The following is a 19,493-nucleotide window of genomic DNA, read 5'->3' as shown; positions in this document are numbered from 1 at the left end:
ATCTCCATCACATACATTATTTACAGCCTTAATCATTCAAGAAAATAAAAAAGGCTGGATGTAGAAAGTTTGAGTGATTATATCCATACTGCCATTCCAGGATTTCCTTTTACAGACCAAGGAAACCCCCTGATTTTTACTGAAAAATGCCAAATACAGTGGGTGATATTTTGAGAAATTGCACTGAATCATTTCAGAAAGGTCACATGTAGAGAAAAGGGTCCAGATCTGTTGGAAGAGACTTGAAACAAACAAACTTGAAACAATTTGTAAGAGGACATGGAGCAGCAGGCTTTTGATCCTGTGGCTATATTTACTAATTCGCGAAACACATTCTTTCTGACCCTTATTTCAACTTAAACAGCGATGTCATTCACGTGGGAAAACATGGTGAGATCAAAGCAGACGTGGAGTTTTACAGTGTGTGTGGGAGTGGTGTATGCGTGCACCTGCGGACAGACGGATCACTGCTTAACTCCGCTTTATGCGCCAGGACGCACCGCGGATCTCAGCCAAGACGCACGAACGCACACCTGAGCCATGGACGCACAGGAGAAATCCCCCGACGGGAAGGTGCATCTGCTGGATATCAGCTCCAAACCGCCTCCTAAGGGACTTAAAGGAGAGGAGGACACCCCGGGACACCTGGAGAAGCCGCCGTTCTCCTACGTGGCTCTGATCGCCATGGCCATCAAGGACAGCTACGAGAAAAGGCAAACTCTGAGCGGAATATACAACTACATCATCTCCAAGTTCCCCTACTATGAGAATAATAAAAAAGGTTGGCAGAATAGCATCAGACACAACCTATCCCTGAATGAGTGCTTCATCAAAGTGCCCAGAGACACCGGCCGGGACAGGAAGGGCCACTTCTGGATGCTGGACCCCGCCTTTGAGGACATGTTTGAGAAGGGGAACTACAGGCGGAGACGGCGGGTGCGCAGACCCTACAGTGCGCCTTACCTGTCCAGGACCACTGTGGATTACCTGCAGCCGTACGTGGGCACCTCCTGGACTCTGACCCAGCCCTCCGTGTATCCAACCCCGCAGATCATGAGCGCACAACCCCGCAGCGTGTCCCCCAGCGGCCCCATGAGCTCCTGCTACCCACCGACCCACTTCCACCACCACCCGAGCTACGGGGCTTATCAGCGACACCCGACGGTGCTAGTCCCCCACAACGGGTGTCCCTACGGAGGGGTCACCCAGCCCATGAGCCCAGACCCGGGCAGCGTGTCCGTGGCGTGCAGCTACCAGCAGTACACGTCCTACGGCAGGCCCATGGACGCGCAGATGTTCCACTAATAAGACACTGACAACCTGTTCACGGACTGGAAGTTCTGTTATTTCAGCTCGGTTTGTCAGGTTAAAAATACAATTATGAGTTTGACAGAAATGGAGTTCACTGTTCTGTAAATGTTTAAGGTTTCGGCTGCGCTCAGAAATGGCACAAAGGACAGCTGTATTAAGGCAAGAATTAAATACATTTGTGTTTGTTTTATAGTAATGTGTGCATTTCTACTTTTGATTTTTTTTTTTTTTTTATATATAAGGCCTACAGGTTATTATTATTTATTTACTTTATTCTTTGTTGTCGCACTTGGTTAGTGTCCATTTCTTGATGCTATGCAACAGTTAGTGACACTGAAGCACTGGTCGGTTTTCTCATTCGATTATGAATGTTTACTTGATGTAAATCTGTTAAAATAAAATGTTATTTTTGCATCACATACAGTTCATTTATTTATTTTCCTATTAGGCTATTAAACAATTTCAGTCAACTATATAGTAAATGGCAGTAGCCTCTTTTATTGCTAAAAGTATTATTATTCCTATTTATTTATTTATTTATTTATTCATTCATTCATTCTCTTTTCTTTTTTGTCATTATCATGATGTAGGGGACATTTAACCCCTATCTTAACATTTAGCCAAAAACTGTCCATGATTTTTTTTTTTTTTTTTTTTTTTTTTACACGGACAAACTATAACCTAAACATGATGAACACTTTGTGTATTTTCACTGCTTTATCTAAATGTATTCTACTATCTTAAAGTGAGATAAGGATGTTAATCAGAATTAGCGCACTAGCCTATTAATGAAATGAACACATCACAGAAGTATAAAGAACAGAGGTTTTCCTTTGCATTATCCAGCCCATTACACTTCTAGAGATGCTGATAATTTTACAGAAAATTTAAAGTGATTTGATACATCACATATATTATTGTTTCTATATTCTATGTTTATTCTATGTTATATAGCATAGCAACAACCATTTAACCCTCGACCACATTCCAACAGTGTCATTATCACTCCTATGTACATTACAACTTGCTAACTATCTACAGTAGTAAACCCGCTTTCAAATTAAAATTAAAATACTTTCGCTAACCAATGAAAATACACAAAGTTCAACTTAGGGGATCAACATGCACTTAATTGGACACATTAAACCTTATCCCCGTAGAGGTAGCATATGTGTATCTGTGAAAACTTTAACGTTTAATCTCAACATGGATCAGTAGTAGTGACGTATTTCCGCTTCCGGTAAATGGGCGTCAACAAAAGACGGTCTGATAGCCGCGTGCATTCCCGCGCCGTCTTTCGCGGAAAAAACACTACATTTTGCGTGTTTGTTTAGACGCTTTACCGCCGATTTCAAATGGAGACGCTAAACCAGCTCATGTTGGAGTATCCGGGCTTAATGTACAGTGGAGTCGGCGCCACAGCGTTTGTAGCCGGTGGAGCGCTGATTTACAAATTTGCCACCAGGTAAGTTCACGCTTCTCCACTACAGCGTGTGTTTTAGCTAGATTTTCACTCACGCTGTTGCAAGTTAGAGGACTATCTTACTTTTACATGCACAGTTCAGAAATGTGTCGACCAAAAAGTAGTCCCCAACAAAACTATTCTGTCCTTTTACCAAGTGTGGTCAGTTTGTAAGCGCTAATCTTGCTAGCTGTCATGCTAATTGCTGCGCTGCATAGTTTATCAATAACGGGAAGAGGAATAGTAGCTCCTGCTCACGTTTCACATCCAAGTATGTTATTCTTCTCTGTGTGTGTAAGCTGAATAGTGCCAAAATAAATATAATGTAATTTTATCGGTGTTCGGAGTGTAAATTCCATTGTTTTATGTCGTTTTCTCCGTATCAGTTGACCTTTTTTTCAATAACCTCATGTATACCAAATTTATGGCTCTCAGAAATGTGCCTGAATATGTGATTTGGGTGGACATGCAGGAATAAGTCATATCATGTGTCATGCTGTTTACAGAAAGAAGCCTATATATGCAAATGTGAACTGCTGGTTCTGCAACAAGAACACAGTGGTCCCTTATGGAAACAGGAACTGCTGGGACTGTCCCTATTGTGACCAATACAATGGCTTCCAGGAGGTATTCACTTGTTGCTTGCTTTCAGATAATTGTAGGTAATCTTTTTTTTTTTTTTTTTTTTTTGCCACCGTGTTTATGTCTGTTACTTAATGTTTTTTTTTTTTCTTGTGTCATCAGAATGGAGACTACAATAAACCCATCCCAGCTCAGTACAATGAACATTTGAACCATGGAGTATCTGGTAGCATTCCCACATCTGAAGCACCCAAGACGCTGCAGTGGGTCAACTGTCAAATGCTGCTATGCAGAAAGTGCAACAACAACCAAACGAAAAAGATCAAGCAGTTGGCTTCATTTATTCCGAGAGATGATGTAAGCTCTTGTTCTCTTCCTTTCACTGTGATGAACTGTTTGTTGTTATTGTTGATTAACGGTGATTAAATCAGGTGTTTGTTTTTTTTCCTGCACTGTAGGAGAGCTATGATGAGGAAATTGAAGCCTATAAGCACCACCTGGAACAGACCTATAAGTTATGCCGGCCGTGTCAGGCAGCTGTGGAGTATTACATTAAATATCAGAATCGTCAGCTCCGGCCTGTGCTCCTAAATCATCAGCTTCACCGCAGCAGAGAATCATCAAAGGCTTTCGTAAAGGTCAGTACATTTATGTTGTTTCCCTCTTCTTCTTGAATAGAAATATTTTGACCATATTGTAACCCTTACTTCTCTTGTAAATCAAATTATAAACACAAAAACATCCTGTCTAGTCTTTTCTGCGATTGTGTTGATACTGATTGACATTGCAGATTAGTACTCAGCGATACCACAGTAAAATGTCCTTTTAAATATTCGGTCTTTAATTTTATTTAATTAAAAAAATGTTAGAGTTTTGTTGTGTTATAATTGTCAGCGACATTTTATGTGAATAAGCTCAAATTGATGTGATAATCCAGACAGTTCATAGTCTACACTCTAGGAAAGGCATGGCATAGCCTCATCTGATTGGTATGTATTTGTTCAAGGACTGGGTTGAGCAATGCTGCACAGTGACTTAAATGTCTGCAAGAGCACGTAGTTTTATTTATTTATTTATTTATTTATTTATTTATTTATTTATTTATTGCCTCTTGAATGACATGTCTTTGAGGGGAAAGCATGAATGTGTTGCTCTCATTGCTAATGTCATCTGTTCAGATTGCATATGGCCAAAGCCCCATTTGTTTATTAATTTCTATATTTTGTAAAACTGTCAGGATCTATTTATTTTTTTATAAGAAATCTTTCATACCATCCTATATTACTTTACTAAATAAAAAATAATCTGTCCACTAATTTATGGTTAGCCACACTCACATAAGGTGCTTAATTTTCCCTGCACAATGGCATTGTGGTGTTTTACTTATTTATTTTTATTATTTTAATATTGCAATTGATATTGCTATTTATATTGGACCGCTTAATCTCTGCTTATTTATTGTGTCTGTAAGACCATGGGGTGAGAAGCTCTTGTGTGTCTGTTGTACTGGCTGTGAAGTCTTGTGTAATAATTTGTTATGTTTTTATGTTTCTGTGAGCCAAAGATAAATTTTCACAATGTGCACAATAAAGATCTGTCTTCTATACTAACCTGTTCTCTTCCTACAGAGCTCCTATTCGACATCGTCTCCCACTGGAGTCATACTGTTGCGGTTCATCACCTTCCTGATATGTGCTTTCCTACTTGCTGCATCTTTCTATGAAGTGGGGGGCCAGGCTGCTTCACCAAGTGGACCACAGACGTTGAGTGGTGGAATCGTTCCTCCAAAGCCTAAGCCCTACAATGAATCCACCCCCGAGGATGAAAGCGTCAGAGCTGTGCCTTTCTGGCAGAGTTTGCTGGATCTCATTCCAGATGAGATCATAGAAAAAGCCAAGATAGCGTTGCAGTACGGAAGAGACAGTCAGATGGCTGTTGTCTCTGTCGGTCTGGTGACTTGTCTTACAGCTATCTTCTTAGCAGGACCTGCCAGGTAAGTGTTTACTGAAACAAAAATCTGTCTAGACTTGTTTAATTAGAGAAGAACAAGCTGAAAGTTGACATGTTTATGCACTTTCAGGTTGAGGAGAATTGATGCTGTGGCCTCTGTTCTGTGGTTCTTCATCCTGTGTCTCTACCTGGCTGAGAGCTTCTTAACGGTTGCTTCAGACTGGATTGACACGGCCAAACTCAGTGGCATCTCCTTCTGTTGCCTTGTGAGCTTTGCTGCTGCCGTGGCAACTCGCAAACCCCTGGGTCTACGAAGAGCCAGATATCGAAGGTCAGAATATGAGCAGTAATGTTCACATTTAAAAGTGGTTTTGGGTGAAAGTCCTGTCCTAACTTAAGTGTTATGTAGAGCTGGATCAAAACATATCATAACTTTATCTAAACTGTAAATTGTATTTTCCATTTTTTCTATTTTAACTCCTGCCTGCTGTATGTAGGGCTGTCGTGAGTTTTGGGAGACTCATCTGCACAGTATGTTGTATTGACACAGAAGATATTACTGTGTTGACCTGCCATAATTTCATTATGAACTGAAAACATTTTCATACTTCTCATTAATGTAAACTGTTTTCCACCTTCCTTGGTACTGGAGGGAGTCAGTCTGATCTCATTTTATTTCTTCAGCAGAAAATCCCTCCTGCAAATTCCTACAGGTTGACATAGATCAACCAAGTGCTGACAGACTCTAAAGAGCTGTATTAATGCTAATTACCCATGATGCAATGCTCTTTAAAACACCATTGGTACTCAGTCTATTTAAAATGAGTATTAGTGGAATATGAAGGTTTATTTATTTAATGACGTGATCTGTACGATTGAACAGAGAAGTAATTCATAATGACAAATTTAGATAACCCTGTGGGAAACACTGCTAGTTTTACAGCCTCATGGAAAACCATGACCTTAGTGTTTGTAGCAGTTGCTTTACGTCCTGCATTTGGCTCATCAGTAGCTGCATTTACAATATTGCACTTAATGTGACAGCCCTAGCTGTATGCAGCTGAGCATGAGGTTCTGATACAAGATGAGCTTCAACTTAAACCTTAGGATTGAATGGATGGTCACACTTGTGTCACTGAACGTATATTACATCTCTGCTTTTTTCTACATCACATTGTGACCTAGTTCATGAGTGAATGGTTGATGTGTTAACGTGTTTTTGTTCAGTTTTGTTTTGTATTGTGTATATGAATATGAAAAAAACTGCCTAAATAATTCAGTTTCAAAAGTAAATGTGAGGAAGGAACTAAAAATATTGTCATGATGAAAGGATGATCAAGGAATCAATGATGGCAGAACTTTATCGGATTTGCAGAACTCAATATACATCGGGATTTGCTTGCTATTCAATCTTCAGTATCTTCATTATCCTTTTTTATTTATCACCAGTAACAATTTAATACCTTATTAACCCTTATGTGTGATTGACTGACTCCTGGGTTGGGATTAACATTCTAGACCAGTATAATGTGGACTAGTAGCATTCAACTACTAAGATATGAATACACTGTTTTAGTAACACTCTGGCTATAACTAATTTTTATTGCATGCAGTACTAATATAGGAAGACACTGCAGGTTGCACGGACGTTATGCTTTTTTAACACTTATTCTGCATAGTTTCATGTCATCTGTAGGGACATTTTAAGCCTGTGTGAAGAGTCTGCAGAATACTGCACCAGGGTGGTTTGTGGGTTTATCATGAGTGTGATACAGTGTGCAGCGAATTCGCCACCGTTGCATTTTCATCTGAGCAGATTCTGAGTGTTTTGATTTTTCTTCCCTTTTATGTGATGGGAATGTTTGGATGTAATAGTGTCAGTACTTAACAAGTTTATTATCTCTTTTTATTATCACTTTTATTGGAGATCAATCACTAAAACCGCCCGGGGAAAGCAGTAAACCTGCCTAGTTTGTTTTATAAAGCATGTTTTCATCATCCAGGTTCCCTTTAGTACACAGGGTTTTCAACTGCTTTTCAGGCAGCTTAGTAGTTTTGTAGGTTTCAGTGCCTTAACTAAGTTTGTTGAAATCTTAGGCACATAATTGAGGCAAAAATGTTACATAATATAAATGAAAATGTGTAGTTTTCAAGCCTTATTACTATCAGATCTGACTTCAAAAAATTGGAACAGCTTGAGATAATAAACAATAAACTAAACGCGTAAGTTGATTAAGAAATTATTAGATCTTGGGAAAAGTCACTTTTCACATGACTCATACGTGCACCTTTACAGTGTTGTGCAAAAGTCTTGGTTTGTTGTTTTAGGAAAGTGATAATGATCAAGATTTTCTTTTCTTTTTTTGTCAGACAGATAGAAAAAGTAGATTTTTACCTTGATATGTTTCAGCTCCAACCTGTAGCCTTCCTCAGAGGGGTCACCTGATGTTACTGTGATGTGTCTTTATCAGCTGTTTTACCCAGGTTTGCCAGACAGCGGGACGGTTGTGCCCCCTGCTGCCTGACATCCCACAGAGGACAACATCAACTTTTTCTATCTGTCTGACAAAAAAAAAGGAAATTTTAAATTTTCAGTAGACAGCATGAACCTAATCAGACTATTAAGCTATAGTGATGATATTTGTGCATTTCTCAGTGTCTGTATCACGATCCATAAAACCGTAATATACATGAGATGAGGGATGAAAGACAGCCCAAGACTGAGGAAAAACTCTGGGATGTTGTGAAGGAAGCTTTGAATAATAAACACAAGATGATTTTGGAAAAAAAGAGTTGATCCAAGAACGTTCAAGATGTACTGAATGCAGAGGTCACAAAAAATACTGACATTACCCAGTGAGGGAATTTACATCTGGATTTGTTGTGTGTTTAAATACTCTGCATATAGTTACTGCATTTTCTTGGGGAAAAAAAAAACTTATATAAACTTTTTAAAACTCTGAAAAGAAAGGTGACCAGAGACTTTTTTTAAAAATGGATTTTCAATATATAAACAGTCTATGACATTAAGAAATTCGAGTAAAAAACAAACATAAAAATACACAAAGGGGAAAAGGAAAAGCCTGCTCATACAAAATACATTTGCAAAGGATGTCATGTACATAACACCAGTTACTGTTAAACTCAGAATACATTGACAAAGAGGAATATAAAGACACATACAACAGCAAAGTCATTCTTGACAAATACTGTAAAAGTGGTTGCCACATCTTATCAAAGGTTGCAGAGTTAAGTGACATTGTGTCAAATCCTTTCCATATGCAACAAACTAGTGACTTTTGAAAGCCAGGCCTTGAAAGAAGGTGCCTCGTCACTCCTCCATTGAATTAAAATAATCTTCTGAGCTATAACCATACTGTATTGTATTTTATGATTCACGTTGAAAGATGGTGGGAGCTGCCTAAAAATGTTAAAATTGCAATACAAGTGATCAGAGACTTTTGCACAGGACTGCACATGGAGCCCAAAATGTTTCAACTGCTGTGCTTAAGCCTTACAATAGAAGGAGAAGGATAGATGAAGTTTTTAGATGTGAGAAACTTACCTGGTAGATATTTTAAGAATCTACAATCCCATATAGTGCTTTGCTTCAGTGCTGGGGGTCCAAAATGAGGCTCTACCTCATTCGACCCCACTTTGAAAAATTACAAATCTCCTCTTAAAATAATACCCAGCTGTTTATAAACCCCTGATCAGACCAGGAAATTCACAATAAGAGCTCAAACTTGTTACTACTTGCACAGAGTATGTCTCCATCATTCTGAAAACCTGCCAGTTCAGACCAATGCATTGACTTGAGACGGTGTTTCCATAGAAATGACACTGTTCAACATGCTTTTCAACCTTTTGTTAGACTAATATAATGTGTAGCATATTAAAATGTGAATGCGGACAGTGCTGCATTTCTGATACTGTTGAAATGGTAAGAAAAACTGTTAAGACATGATTTCACCAGGGGAACAGCTGATAATAATACAGCACTTTATGGTAATGGGTGAGTTAAAACCTGTAAATACTGACATAAATATACACTATATTCTAAAACCAGCTGATGGTGACTCCTACAGTTTAGTCTCAGTGATATTTTTTGGTCTGAACTAGGCTTGCACAGCAAATGGCTGTATTTTTACTGTATTTTTCTTAATATTACTTGGCTTCTCTTGCATTTTGCATTGAAATAAATCATGTCTCTGCCATTGTCTGTTGGGGTATAGCCTTTATCAGTATTGTAGTGAACATACAGTACAGATTTGATGAGTTTGAGATGTTAAAAGTGCTCATTATTGCTTCACATTTAATGCAAAATTGCATGTAGTGAGCAAGCCCACTGTAAAATGTAATTTTTGATTAGAAATGGGCACTTAACACAGTAAAACCACCAGATTCCTGTAGCACCGCTTCACTGACCAGTGTACTACTAATACTAAATATAAGCTTTATTAACATTTTTGTATTGCTCTGTTAATCGCACTGATGGACGTACTAGTTGCATGTGATAATATTTTACCTCTTGTCCTCCTACTTTGATTAATAACCTTTTTTTATTTTGACTGTACCGGAGAAAAGAGGTGTTTGTGATATCTGACCGTAATGTGAAAAGTCTCTTCACCCATTGTTTAAGCTCTGAACTGGTAGATGGAAAGTGTTCAGATTGTATTTAATGGTTAGAGTACTCGATGTGGTAATGATGCATGTTGTGCTGTCCTGTAAATGGAGTCATGTTCTCCCATGATATGACAAAATGTACGATGTTCAAGATGCAGTTTGTCAGGTTACTTTTTATTTTCCCTGTATGTGGATCTACAAGTATTTAAGACTCATACAATGAAATTCCAATGTTCTGATGCTGTGATTTTTTTAAATTTTTTTTTTGCTTCTGTTTGGCTGCATTGTGCTGTGGTGTAATTGGGAAAGTCTAATTACCTGAAGGTGCTTCATTTTCTATCTCATGACAAACTGCATCTTAAACTTATGACAAAGATATTTCTCAACAATATACTTTCCTTTGCCAAAGTTTTATGTGCTGTGTGAATGAATCTATTTGATAAGCTGTGTGACTGTTAGCCTTTATTATTGTGAGAAGCACTACATTCAGATTTGTGCGTATTTATCATGACTTTTAGCTGCCATATGCCTTTAGAGCATTATATTGGCCAAAAATACATTTTGTGGGCTTTTAACATTTATAGAAACTACCTATTACTAATGTAGTGAATGTAATATTTTATACTGCACTGTATTCCTGTAGAATGTAGCTTAGAAATGTGATTGTGTCATAGTTCAATGTTTTTAGCTTTATATGTGATGTAGAAACACAGTTATGCTTTTATTCCAATTTAGATACTGTTTGCAATATAAGCAAGAACATACCCATTTAATTCATAGTGTTAGTAACCAAATCAAGTATAGCTGATATATTTCATTATTTGACAGTAATGTACTTAGAAGCAGATTAAGAAATCGATTCTGTCCATTCTGAAAGGGTTATTTCACCATACTTGACTAAAAGGGGGTTTATATACTTCCACCAACATGTGCAGTGTTAACAAAAGTGAAAAATCCCTTGATCCGGCCGATGGGTTCTAATGGGTTCTTCTTTCTGTGTGTGCTACCCTTGGAAGTTCCTTCCAAGAAAATGAACCTAGTTTTTATTTCATTCTGCTGGCATTAATAGTGGCAGAGTTTTGCTAAAATCAGGTGTGATGCTTTGGATGTTTTAATACTTTTGTAGGAATGTTTGCTGTAAAATGAAATGTAATAAACAACTAGTGAAAGGATTTGCCTTCTCTGGTTATTTTATTTTTCCCATTCATGCACCATCACTTGTGTGTTTTTCCTACAGTATTTGTAAAACAGGGGGTTAAGTAGCCTGTTTTCTGCTGAACAGAAACTAGTGTAACCTCCTAACGTGTTTCAGTCAATGACTGCATGTTTTGGAAATGTCAGGGAGTTGAATGGTGTTTGCACTTGGGCAACATTTCTCTTGGATCTTTTTTTTTTTTTTTTGTCTGTTGGCAGTTACAGCTGCTGTGTGATGCCTGACAGCTGCAGCAGCATGTCAGCGGAAGATTTGTCCTGATATACACGGCAGCCGTCATTTATAAAGCTGACATTTAAAGGATGACAGAACTGCACTGCATGTTGCAAGACTGTCGGTGTTGATTTTGATTGGAGAGACTGTATTAGTTTTACTGGTTTTAGAAGTCAAAGTAAACACTTCTATTTCTTAACTGATGTTTTTTTTTAATGATGTTAGACTACTACAGATAAAATTGCTCTTTGTAAATATTACCTAATGCACAAATGTAATCCTCTGCACAAAAGTAGAACAAACATATGCTCATAATGGTATTTTCATGTCGTAGACCGTTACATTGCTCTTGTTTTGCAGATACCTTGCAGACAGCTTCAGCCCCCAGCCTCCTTTGCTCTCCCCTGACCAGACAGACTCCTTTGTCCTCACCCCACCCCCCAACATCTCCAAGCTCATTAACCACCACCAACAGAGCCCCCGCGAGAGCAAGGCCTCCCTGTCAACTCTGCCGGGTCGCCTCAACAGAGCCCTGAGCCTCGGTACCATCCCATCCCTGACTCGGACAGGTAACGCTCAGATCATCTGTCAGACGTTTAATAAAAAAAAAAACACTCCTTGCACAACAAAGTCTTCATTTCCCTTGTGGCGTTCTCCACCTAAAGGTCTAATTAGTTCTCTTGCTGTAGGTGACATCGTGTCACAGACATGCACATTCTTTTCCAAGTGTCTTGTCACCACTTTGATACTGAATGGTTTCAGGTGTGGATATTTGGCTGCCTTCTGCTCACGGATCTTGTTGCTCTGCTTCCCTGGAGCTGCTCAGACACGTTTGCATCTTGGCTAAGCACCATTTACACAGAGAAGATGGGTTACTGAGAAGCTTCTATTTAGTTCATTATCTGCTACTTTACATTTATTGGGGTCATAGCAGCAGCTCATATACAATTTATCCCTAGATCTGCACCCAGTGTAGGTGAGGACCCATCATAACTAACAAAATTGGATTTTTTTCTTTTTCTTTTTTTGAGTAGAATTCAGGAGTAATATTTTTGACTTGAGGCAATACTGGAGTTCACTGGAAACAGATTTTTACAGATATGTGATCAACATGACAACCAATAAGTGTTTTTGTGGTACCTTACCTATACTAGTTTTAGTTAGTGTTTCTATTGTATTGGAATCAGATGTCAAACATCTGATTTAGGAGTACCTTGATTTCATTCAGTACATTTAAAATCACTTTTTCACAAATATATAATAGTCTTTTTTTTAAACGGGCTGTAAATTGTGATGGTTGGAAAACAACAAAGACTTCGTGGAGAATGGATTTGCTTCAATCAGGCAATCTGTTTATTTGTGCACAAATGAGAAAACTGACAGACGAAGCTTCGCCCTCTCTGAAGAGTCAGTTCTACCTAATACAGAAAATTAGTCTGACTTATAGAGGCTGTGCTAAGCTTACATGGGATTGGTTAATATGACATATAATACTGTTGCTAAGTAAAGAAAGAATGTCAGATGGACACAGGACAGAATGTAAGACCTTGGAGTCATTCTGGGAAGTTTGGAAAGTAACTCTTTGTTGAATTCCAGAACTGAAAGAGCTCATGCTCTGCTATGGGCTAAAAGGTCAAACTGTACATTGTGCTATCTTTAGAGATAAAGTAGCTTACAATATGCAGAATTGAGAAGCTGACTGAGAGAAACATTCATGTTTTGAAGGACACAGGTGTCTTGCAAACTAACAGTTGTGAGGAGCCAAGAAAAGAAAACTTATGGTCAGCATTAAGCATTAAAATCAGTATTAACATTATATTTTAGGCTTCCAGTTCACAGTTCATTGGGTCAAAGTAGTAAATGTTGAGTTAGTGGTGCACATCGTTACAGTCAAAACTATGGAGCCTCTATGTAATATCTCTGAAAAGCTGAGGAACTTTACTTTTTTTAAAGCACGTGTGGATTAGTGGTTTAAAAAATTATTGAACATTTTTTGACAAATAGCCATTTAGGCCATAATTCATGGTCTTGGAGCGTATTAATCTGATGACAGAATGTACATTCCTTAAATGATTACTGTAGTAAAATGCAGCAAACAATGTAATTGTAGAGATGATGTGACTACACAATGACTGCTTTAACTCTTCATAATTTAAGTGCATTTTACTTAAGGATGCCGGCACTGTTAATTATGTGATTATATCCCCAAAATTGAGTTTAGGGGATATAATGGTTTTACTCTGAACGCCACTGAATCCACTGCTGGATATCCTTCATGTGAATGCGATAACTAGTACAGATTTGGTTGGATTTCTTATCCCTTGAACCCTATCGCTTTCAGCTTCTCTAAGTATGATAAATCAGTTTTTTGGACATAAATCAAGCAATAGTAGGCTGATTGGGATAAAACTTGGTTCATATTGATCGTCTTACAAATGTCCACTTTCTTGCTACCATCCAGAGTTCATAAGGTGTCATTTTCATTCACTAGGTGGAGTTTTGTGGGGAAAATTGGTTCTCTCACCATTATTCTGCCACTATCAGGTCCATGTAGCTCAAACTGAGTTCATATCAATTGTCTAACAATTTTCATGGATAGATTTATACATGACAGAGGATTGAGGGGGGGGTTTCAGGGATATACCCTTGCTGTCAGCCTGAGCATAAGCCTCGTTGTTAAACAGTGTTGATGTTGTTTGTAGATGCTGGTTCCCTGTTCAGTGGAAGCAGAGCACCGTCCCTCTACAAAGACTCTCCACCTTCAGGTATGGTGGTTATTAACTGTACCAAACTGTTTATCACTTGAAAAGCTTCTGGTGTTGTGGCTAAAATAATGAAGAAACCACGACTTCGGGCTGCTCTCAGGGAATCTCTCCCATTCTTTATTCGACAGGGGTTTTATACAGGGGGGATCGGACATCATTGTTACTGATATTTCTTGCCTCCTTTGTGCACAGACTACTTTTCCCTCATATCTGGAAGCCGCCCGTCCTCTCCAGGCCCCTCCCCGACCCCATCAGTGGCCGGATCCGTCACATCCAGCTCCGGTTCTGCCAGACACCGGCGTCCTCTCATCAGCCCTGCCCGCCTCAACATCAGTGGGCAAAAACTCCTGAAAACCAGGCTTTTCTCCACTGAGCCCGAGTCAACAGTCAGGACTCCGCCCATGTCCCCGTCACATTTCCACGTGGAGCTGACGTCTTCTGTGAGCAGGGGCTTCTTCGCTCCTGACTCATCACTCTTCCACAGCCAAAACGGTGAGTTTTATTTTAGGGTGAAGGTTAGTCAGTGAAAACCGCAATGGAGAAAAAAAAAAAATGACTACAGTTGTGAATGTCATGTCTCAAATCTACCACTAGATGGCAGCAAAGATCAAATCCTACACACTGGCTTTAGAAGCACTGAAATATATTAAAATCAAGAGTATGTCCTCTATGTAAACAAGCTTTTGAGATGATAACTTTTAGAACTGAAATACTGAATTTTTTTTTTTTGTGTTGGTAGAGACGTTTAAAGACAGAATGTGTTTCTTATGAGTGTTGGCTTGACGATTGTATCTGTTTCATTGTTTCAGATTTGACTTCTTTATTCAGAGACGGCAGTGTGATTGAGGAAGAAGAGAAACGAAGCAACTCCTCAGATTCCTCTGCTTGTCTGGTTGGTACAACGACACCGGTACCAGAGAGCCCGCCTCCCCGAAAAGGTGAACGGCGCAAATACGGTCTTCATGATCCATCAGAGTTTCTATCAGTCTGCTTCTAAAAATTTTATTTGCTGATGTAATATTCAGCATCTTATTGACTGTTTACATATGCACTGCTTCTACTCTGGTTTTGATTCAGAATGCGGTGCTTATATGGAGCAAAAAAAGAGGTCTAGGTGTTGTGGCCAGCAGTGATGGTGCTACCAATAGGAAAAATAGGATTTCAGATTGTGAATCGGCCTAATTTAGTCAAGATCAGATGTTTTTCTAACAGCGAATGGCCTTTTTTGGGGTTGCCCAGTGTAATTAAAATTTTAATATCCATAACTTCATAGATCAACTTCACTGTGACATGATAATCTCATCGTTACAGTCCTAAGTAAAAAAAAAAATGTTCATAAGATGTTTCTTAGTGGAAATAACTCATTGGAAGTATATTAAATTCCTTCATTGTTGTTAATACTGTATTATTTGAATCTGGACAAACATGGATATAAACAACAACTTGACTGATTGACAAGACCTACAATTGTGAGGTGGTAATACTAGTTATAACATCCATTACACATGACACTTAAACACACATGCACCACATAGACAGGTAAACACACAACTACATGCATATCAAAGCATTTTCTTCTTATCTAAAATGTTATTGTTACATTAATGCAGATGGGTCCGATCAAGTGGTAAGACATGGACACATTTGGTGTTCAACAGTATCTGTCATGTAAGCAGAGTAACTTATATGCATGTATTATACATATTTGAGTAGGTATTTATAAGCACAGTAACATGTATAACAAAATTTGGGGAGATAAAATTTTTAGGTGAAAAATGTCAAATTGCTGCTCAGTAACACATGGACTTGAAACGGACATCAATTTTTTAAGCTTTTCGCAAACATCCAAAACATGCAGTTTTCGACAGAAATTGATATCAAGTAGGACAAAACCTTTTAGATATTATCTTCAATCATGCTGAAAATAAATTTTGGAGTAAAATATTGAAAAGTCTCTGTTTTATTGACACAAGAATGTGGTAACAGGTGGACAGGTTGCCATAGTAACACGTGGATGACTCTTTACCATTGTATGCATCACTGAAAATCTTGATTTATTTTTAAAACAACAAGCCAGATATAACAATGCTTTATTTAATGTATTTAATGCTAACACAGTGTCATTTACAACTTGTGCTGGTCCATACTGATATAGGTAAATTACAAATAGAGTAATTTCTCTGTAACAGTTCACAGATAGTCTTTTTAAATGTGACAGAGTGAATAAATTTTCCAATTTTTTAACATCAAATTCAAGCTATGTTTTTTATGTCTGAGGCATGGCTATGGTGTAAAAAGTACAATTGATAAAATTGGTTGTAATTTTTTTCTACAAGTGGTATTATAAAAAGAATAACAGTTCCATAAAATAGATCTTTAGCTAAAAAATGAGCCCACTTGATAAATGATGTGTGCAAATTTACTTTTTCATGTTGATGTTCACTTTCGCTTGATCAGACCCACTTATGAGTTTTAATATTAATTTTCCTCTTTTCTCCTGGTCTAGGTTTTGGGAAGCGTCTCTTCTGGCCGGGCCTTTTATTACTGAGTATCACTGCCAACATCATCTTTGCCTCCCTTTATCTGTACCATAACTGCAGAAGACCTGCTGATGGGTCTGCCTTTCTGTTGTGCTCCGAGTAAGTCGACCTCTGACCCCTGTCGAACCAGTCTTATCCCTAGGCTCGGGTGTCATTTAGCAGCTGCTGGAAACATCAGCGCTCCAGGAGTTCCTTATGTTTTACTGAGGATCATTAAATACTGATGTCGGATTACAGATGTTTTTCCACTTGTTGTTTGGAGAGAACTGGACGGTGGAAATGTCTGGTATGACATTAGGATCGGTAGATGTTAACGGCTTAAAAACACATTGGTTTTGTGTTGTGGTCTGGTCGGTTTGTCACTGTTTCTCTTACATGAACAGTTGCACATGTATTTGATGTCAGAAGCTCACATTAAGGCTTGGAGCTACTTAAAAAAAAACATGCTGTGAAATAGGGATGGGTGATAGGGCCGTGGTAGGATGACAATAGAGTAAACGATCTGGTAAACGATGAGGGAATGCATTAAAACAACACCACTTTACTGTATATGTATGGAACTTCTATACCAATAAATACATGAGGCAACACCAGACCTGTAAACTGACATTATGGGTGCTTTAAAGGTAAAATATGTAACATTTTTACACCAAAAACACTCTGTAGAGATGTACAATATTCCCACTCAGTCATGACTCATGACCTTCACAGACTCTCCTCTTTTCTTCCCACCTCCGTCCCACCCACTGTTTTTTAGATGCAATTCGAGAACCAGACACGAGGAGTTTGGAGTCGAGGCAACAGACATTTATCAAAATGAGACGTCCTTGCCTCATTCTAAATAAGTGTCAGTAGAATATGGCTTGTGGAACAGATGTGAAATGTAATTTAGCAACAGTGTGCTTTCTGTATTTTCTCTGAAGTGAGTTTTCAGGTGAACATTTAAAGTTCACAACGTGGTAACAGTCCAGTGGGCTGTGTAGGGAGGTAATACTGGCTGATTAAACCTGTGGAAACCCAAGTTTAATCAACCATTAGAACACTTGAAGTGACTCACCCCATTTCTGAATAAGGAGAACATTACTTTAAAAGACCTGCTCTTGTTGTGGCTCTGGATCCTCACTGTCATCCTTGATCTTGTCTCCTTAATGTGCATTTTACGCAGTCGAGTTTTCAAGTTGCAAACAAAAGGCACAGCACAGGGAAATGCAGACAGATGGCTTCTCCTCTTCTTTGCTTATTGGTTGTCTTTGAGTCTCAGTGTATGAATGAGCGAATGGAAAATCTAAAATCATAGTGACTTCTAGAGATGGCAAAAATATGCCCCCCCCCCCCCCTCCATTGACGAAATAATTTGTTTACTAAAAGTGTATCCTCCTGAGACTCAGTAAAGTCAGAGTTTTGGTCTTCTAGCTTTAAAAAATTGTCTTCATTGGAAAAAGCATAATGCAGTTTTTTCAGATACATTTTATTAATCTTTTTTTTTTTTTAATGGAATATCCTTGGCAGTGGACAGCTTTTTTTTTTTTTTTTTTTTTTTTTTTTTAATAAATACAGCTGTAAAACTCTTGTCCCCTAAAGAGGACAAAATACATTGCTTGTTCTCTATAGGATATACTGTATATGATATTAAAAACAATCAAAATTAATATATATAATATGACAATTAGCAAAAAGGTTCTTGAGTGTAAAAAAATTGATTATTATTTCGCAGTAGACTTCTCTTAATTTGCTTTCCATGATTTTCAGAAGGAAAATGATCATCTGAATTACTCGTACATATAATTCCCAGCTCTAGTGTCTTCAGTCACTCCTCTCCTCTGTTCTCCTGGTTTTGTTGCTGCAGGTATGTGTGTCTGCAAGGCAACACTCTGGGATTAATTAACACGTATACAGAGGAAGTGAGTACTCTACGTTTCCCCTAAACCTTCCCTTGAAGGTGTTGGTCTGTTTATTTGTGCTTAAGGAAGTAAGCACTGTGAAACGGAAAATAACGTCTTCTCTGTTCCACGGCTTTGTTCTCATTGACACCGCTCCCTCACCTCATTCATTCTCTACCTCGCTCAACCACTGTCTAGAACAGAGTGAAGAAGTGACAATAGAGAAGTGTTCGCAAATAAGCTTGAAATGTTACATATTTTACTATTCATGTTGACAGTGAACAATAGCAATGTCAGAGTACAATGTGCTGATGTCTGGTGACCATGTGACTCCATTTTCAATACAAATGAGACGGTTATTGTTGAATTTTCCTGGTTTTTAATGCGCTTTAGTGCATGATGACAAAATCTTGATCATGCAACCTCTTACTGTAGTAACACAATTGCCAAATTTCTACCATGACACAGTATTTACGGTGTCGTATCATCCAACCCTACTGTAAATGTGCAATAAACTCGTACTGTTCAGTCGACACTGCTTCGACACAAGGATCACGTCTTACACACCGACTCTTGATTGTGTGCGTTACTTTCCCCATTTGACACATTTCGATAAAATTGGGGGGAAAAAATTACACAGTATGTTATGTCTGTGGGCTTTTTTTGTTTGTGCATATTTGTAATAGTTCAGGTTTTTACTTTGCAGTGTAAATATTCAGTGTTTGTCAGATTTTCACACCCAAAAAATAAAGTGTAGTTTTGAATATCTGTTGTCTTGTCACAAACCAAAGTGAGGATCTTACACTACTGAGATGGTTCAACTGTTTCACTTTCTGTTATGAGCTCAAAATGTATTATTCTGTTAGTCAAAGGCAACCACACTGCATAAGGTTATACATCCAGTACGTGTTCAGTTGAGTCATGTGTTATTTTGTCTGAACAGGGTTTTGG

General features: G+C 38.3%; 2 protein-coding genes across 3 annotated transcripts; both read left to right on the top strand.

Annotated features, from left to right (window-relative positions):
* The first annotated feature begins 288 nt into the window (after positions 1-288).
* Positions 289-1,776, top strand: foxl2l (forkhead box L2-like). Its single transcript, XM_030137959.1, has one exon. It carries the CDS (start codon positions 541-543, stop codon positions 1,303-1,305), a length of 765 nt encoding a protein of 254 aa, XP_029993819.1. The 5' UTR covers positions 289-540; the 3' UTR covers positions 1,306-1,776.
* A 650-nt stretch (positions 1,777-2,426) lies between these two features.
* Positions 2,427-18,153, top strand: tmem201 (transmembrane protein 201). 2 transcript variants are annotated; one of them, XM_030139382.1, is made up of 11 exons: positions 2,427-2,776; positions 3,280-3,400; positions 3,518-3,712; positions 3,814-3,993; positions 4,984-5,348; positions 5,436-5,636; positions 11,718-11,926; positions 14,060-14,122; positions 14,315-14,614; positions 14,932-15,060; positions 16,629-18,153. In XM_030139382.1, the coding sequence occupies exons 1-11, from the start codon at positions 2,667-2,669 to the stop codon at positions 16,763-16,765; spliced, it is 2,010 nt and encodes a 669-aa protein (XP_029995242.1). In that variant the 5' UTR covers positions 2,427-2,666; the 3' UTR covers positions 16,766-18,153. The 2 variants fall into 2 exon arrangements, with proteins under 2 accessions (XP_029995242.1, XP_029995243.1); XM_030139383.1 differs by lacking the exon at positions 2,427-2,776 and having other exon boundaries at positions 3,315-3,431.
* Positions 18,154-19,493: the final 1,340 nt, after the last annotated feature.

The sequence above is a fragment of the Sphaeramia orbicularis genome, chromosome 7, assembly GCF_902148855.1.
Source record: "Sphaeramia orbicularis chromosome 7, fSphaOr1.1, whole genome shotgun sequence".
Classification (NCBI taxonomy): domain Eukaryota; kingdom Metazoa; phylum Chordata; class Actinopteri; order Kurtiformes; family Apogonidae; genus Sphaeramia; species Sphaeramia orbicularis.
Note: the sequence above shows the minus strand (reverse complement) of the source record. Positions and strands in the feature narration are given on the sequence as shown.

What these genes read in the sequence shown, in the direction of transcription:
- foxl2l (XM_030137959.1), top strand. Translation starts at nt 541, where the DNA reads ATGGACGCACAGGAGAAATCCCCCGACGGGAAGGTGCATCTGCTGGAT.
- tmem201 (XM_030139382.1), top strand. Translation starts at nt 2,667, where the DNA reads ATGGAGACGCTAAACCAGCTCATGTTGGAGTATCCGGGCTTAATGTAC. An exon ending in CATCAAAGGCTTTCGTAAAG is followed by an intron (nt 3,994 to 4,983) that starts GTCAGTACATTT and finishes CTCTTCCTACAG; the next exon opens with AGCTCCTATTCGACATCGTC. An exon ending in ACTCTTCCACAGCCAAAACG is followed by an intron (nt 14,615 to 14,931) that starts GTGAGTTTTATT and finishes TCATTGTTTCAG; the next exon opens with ATTTGACTTCTTTATTCAGA.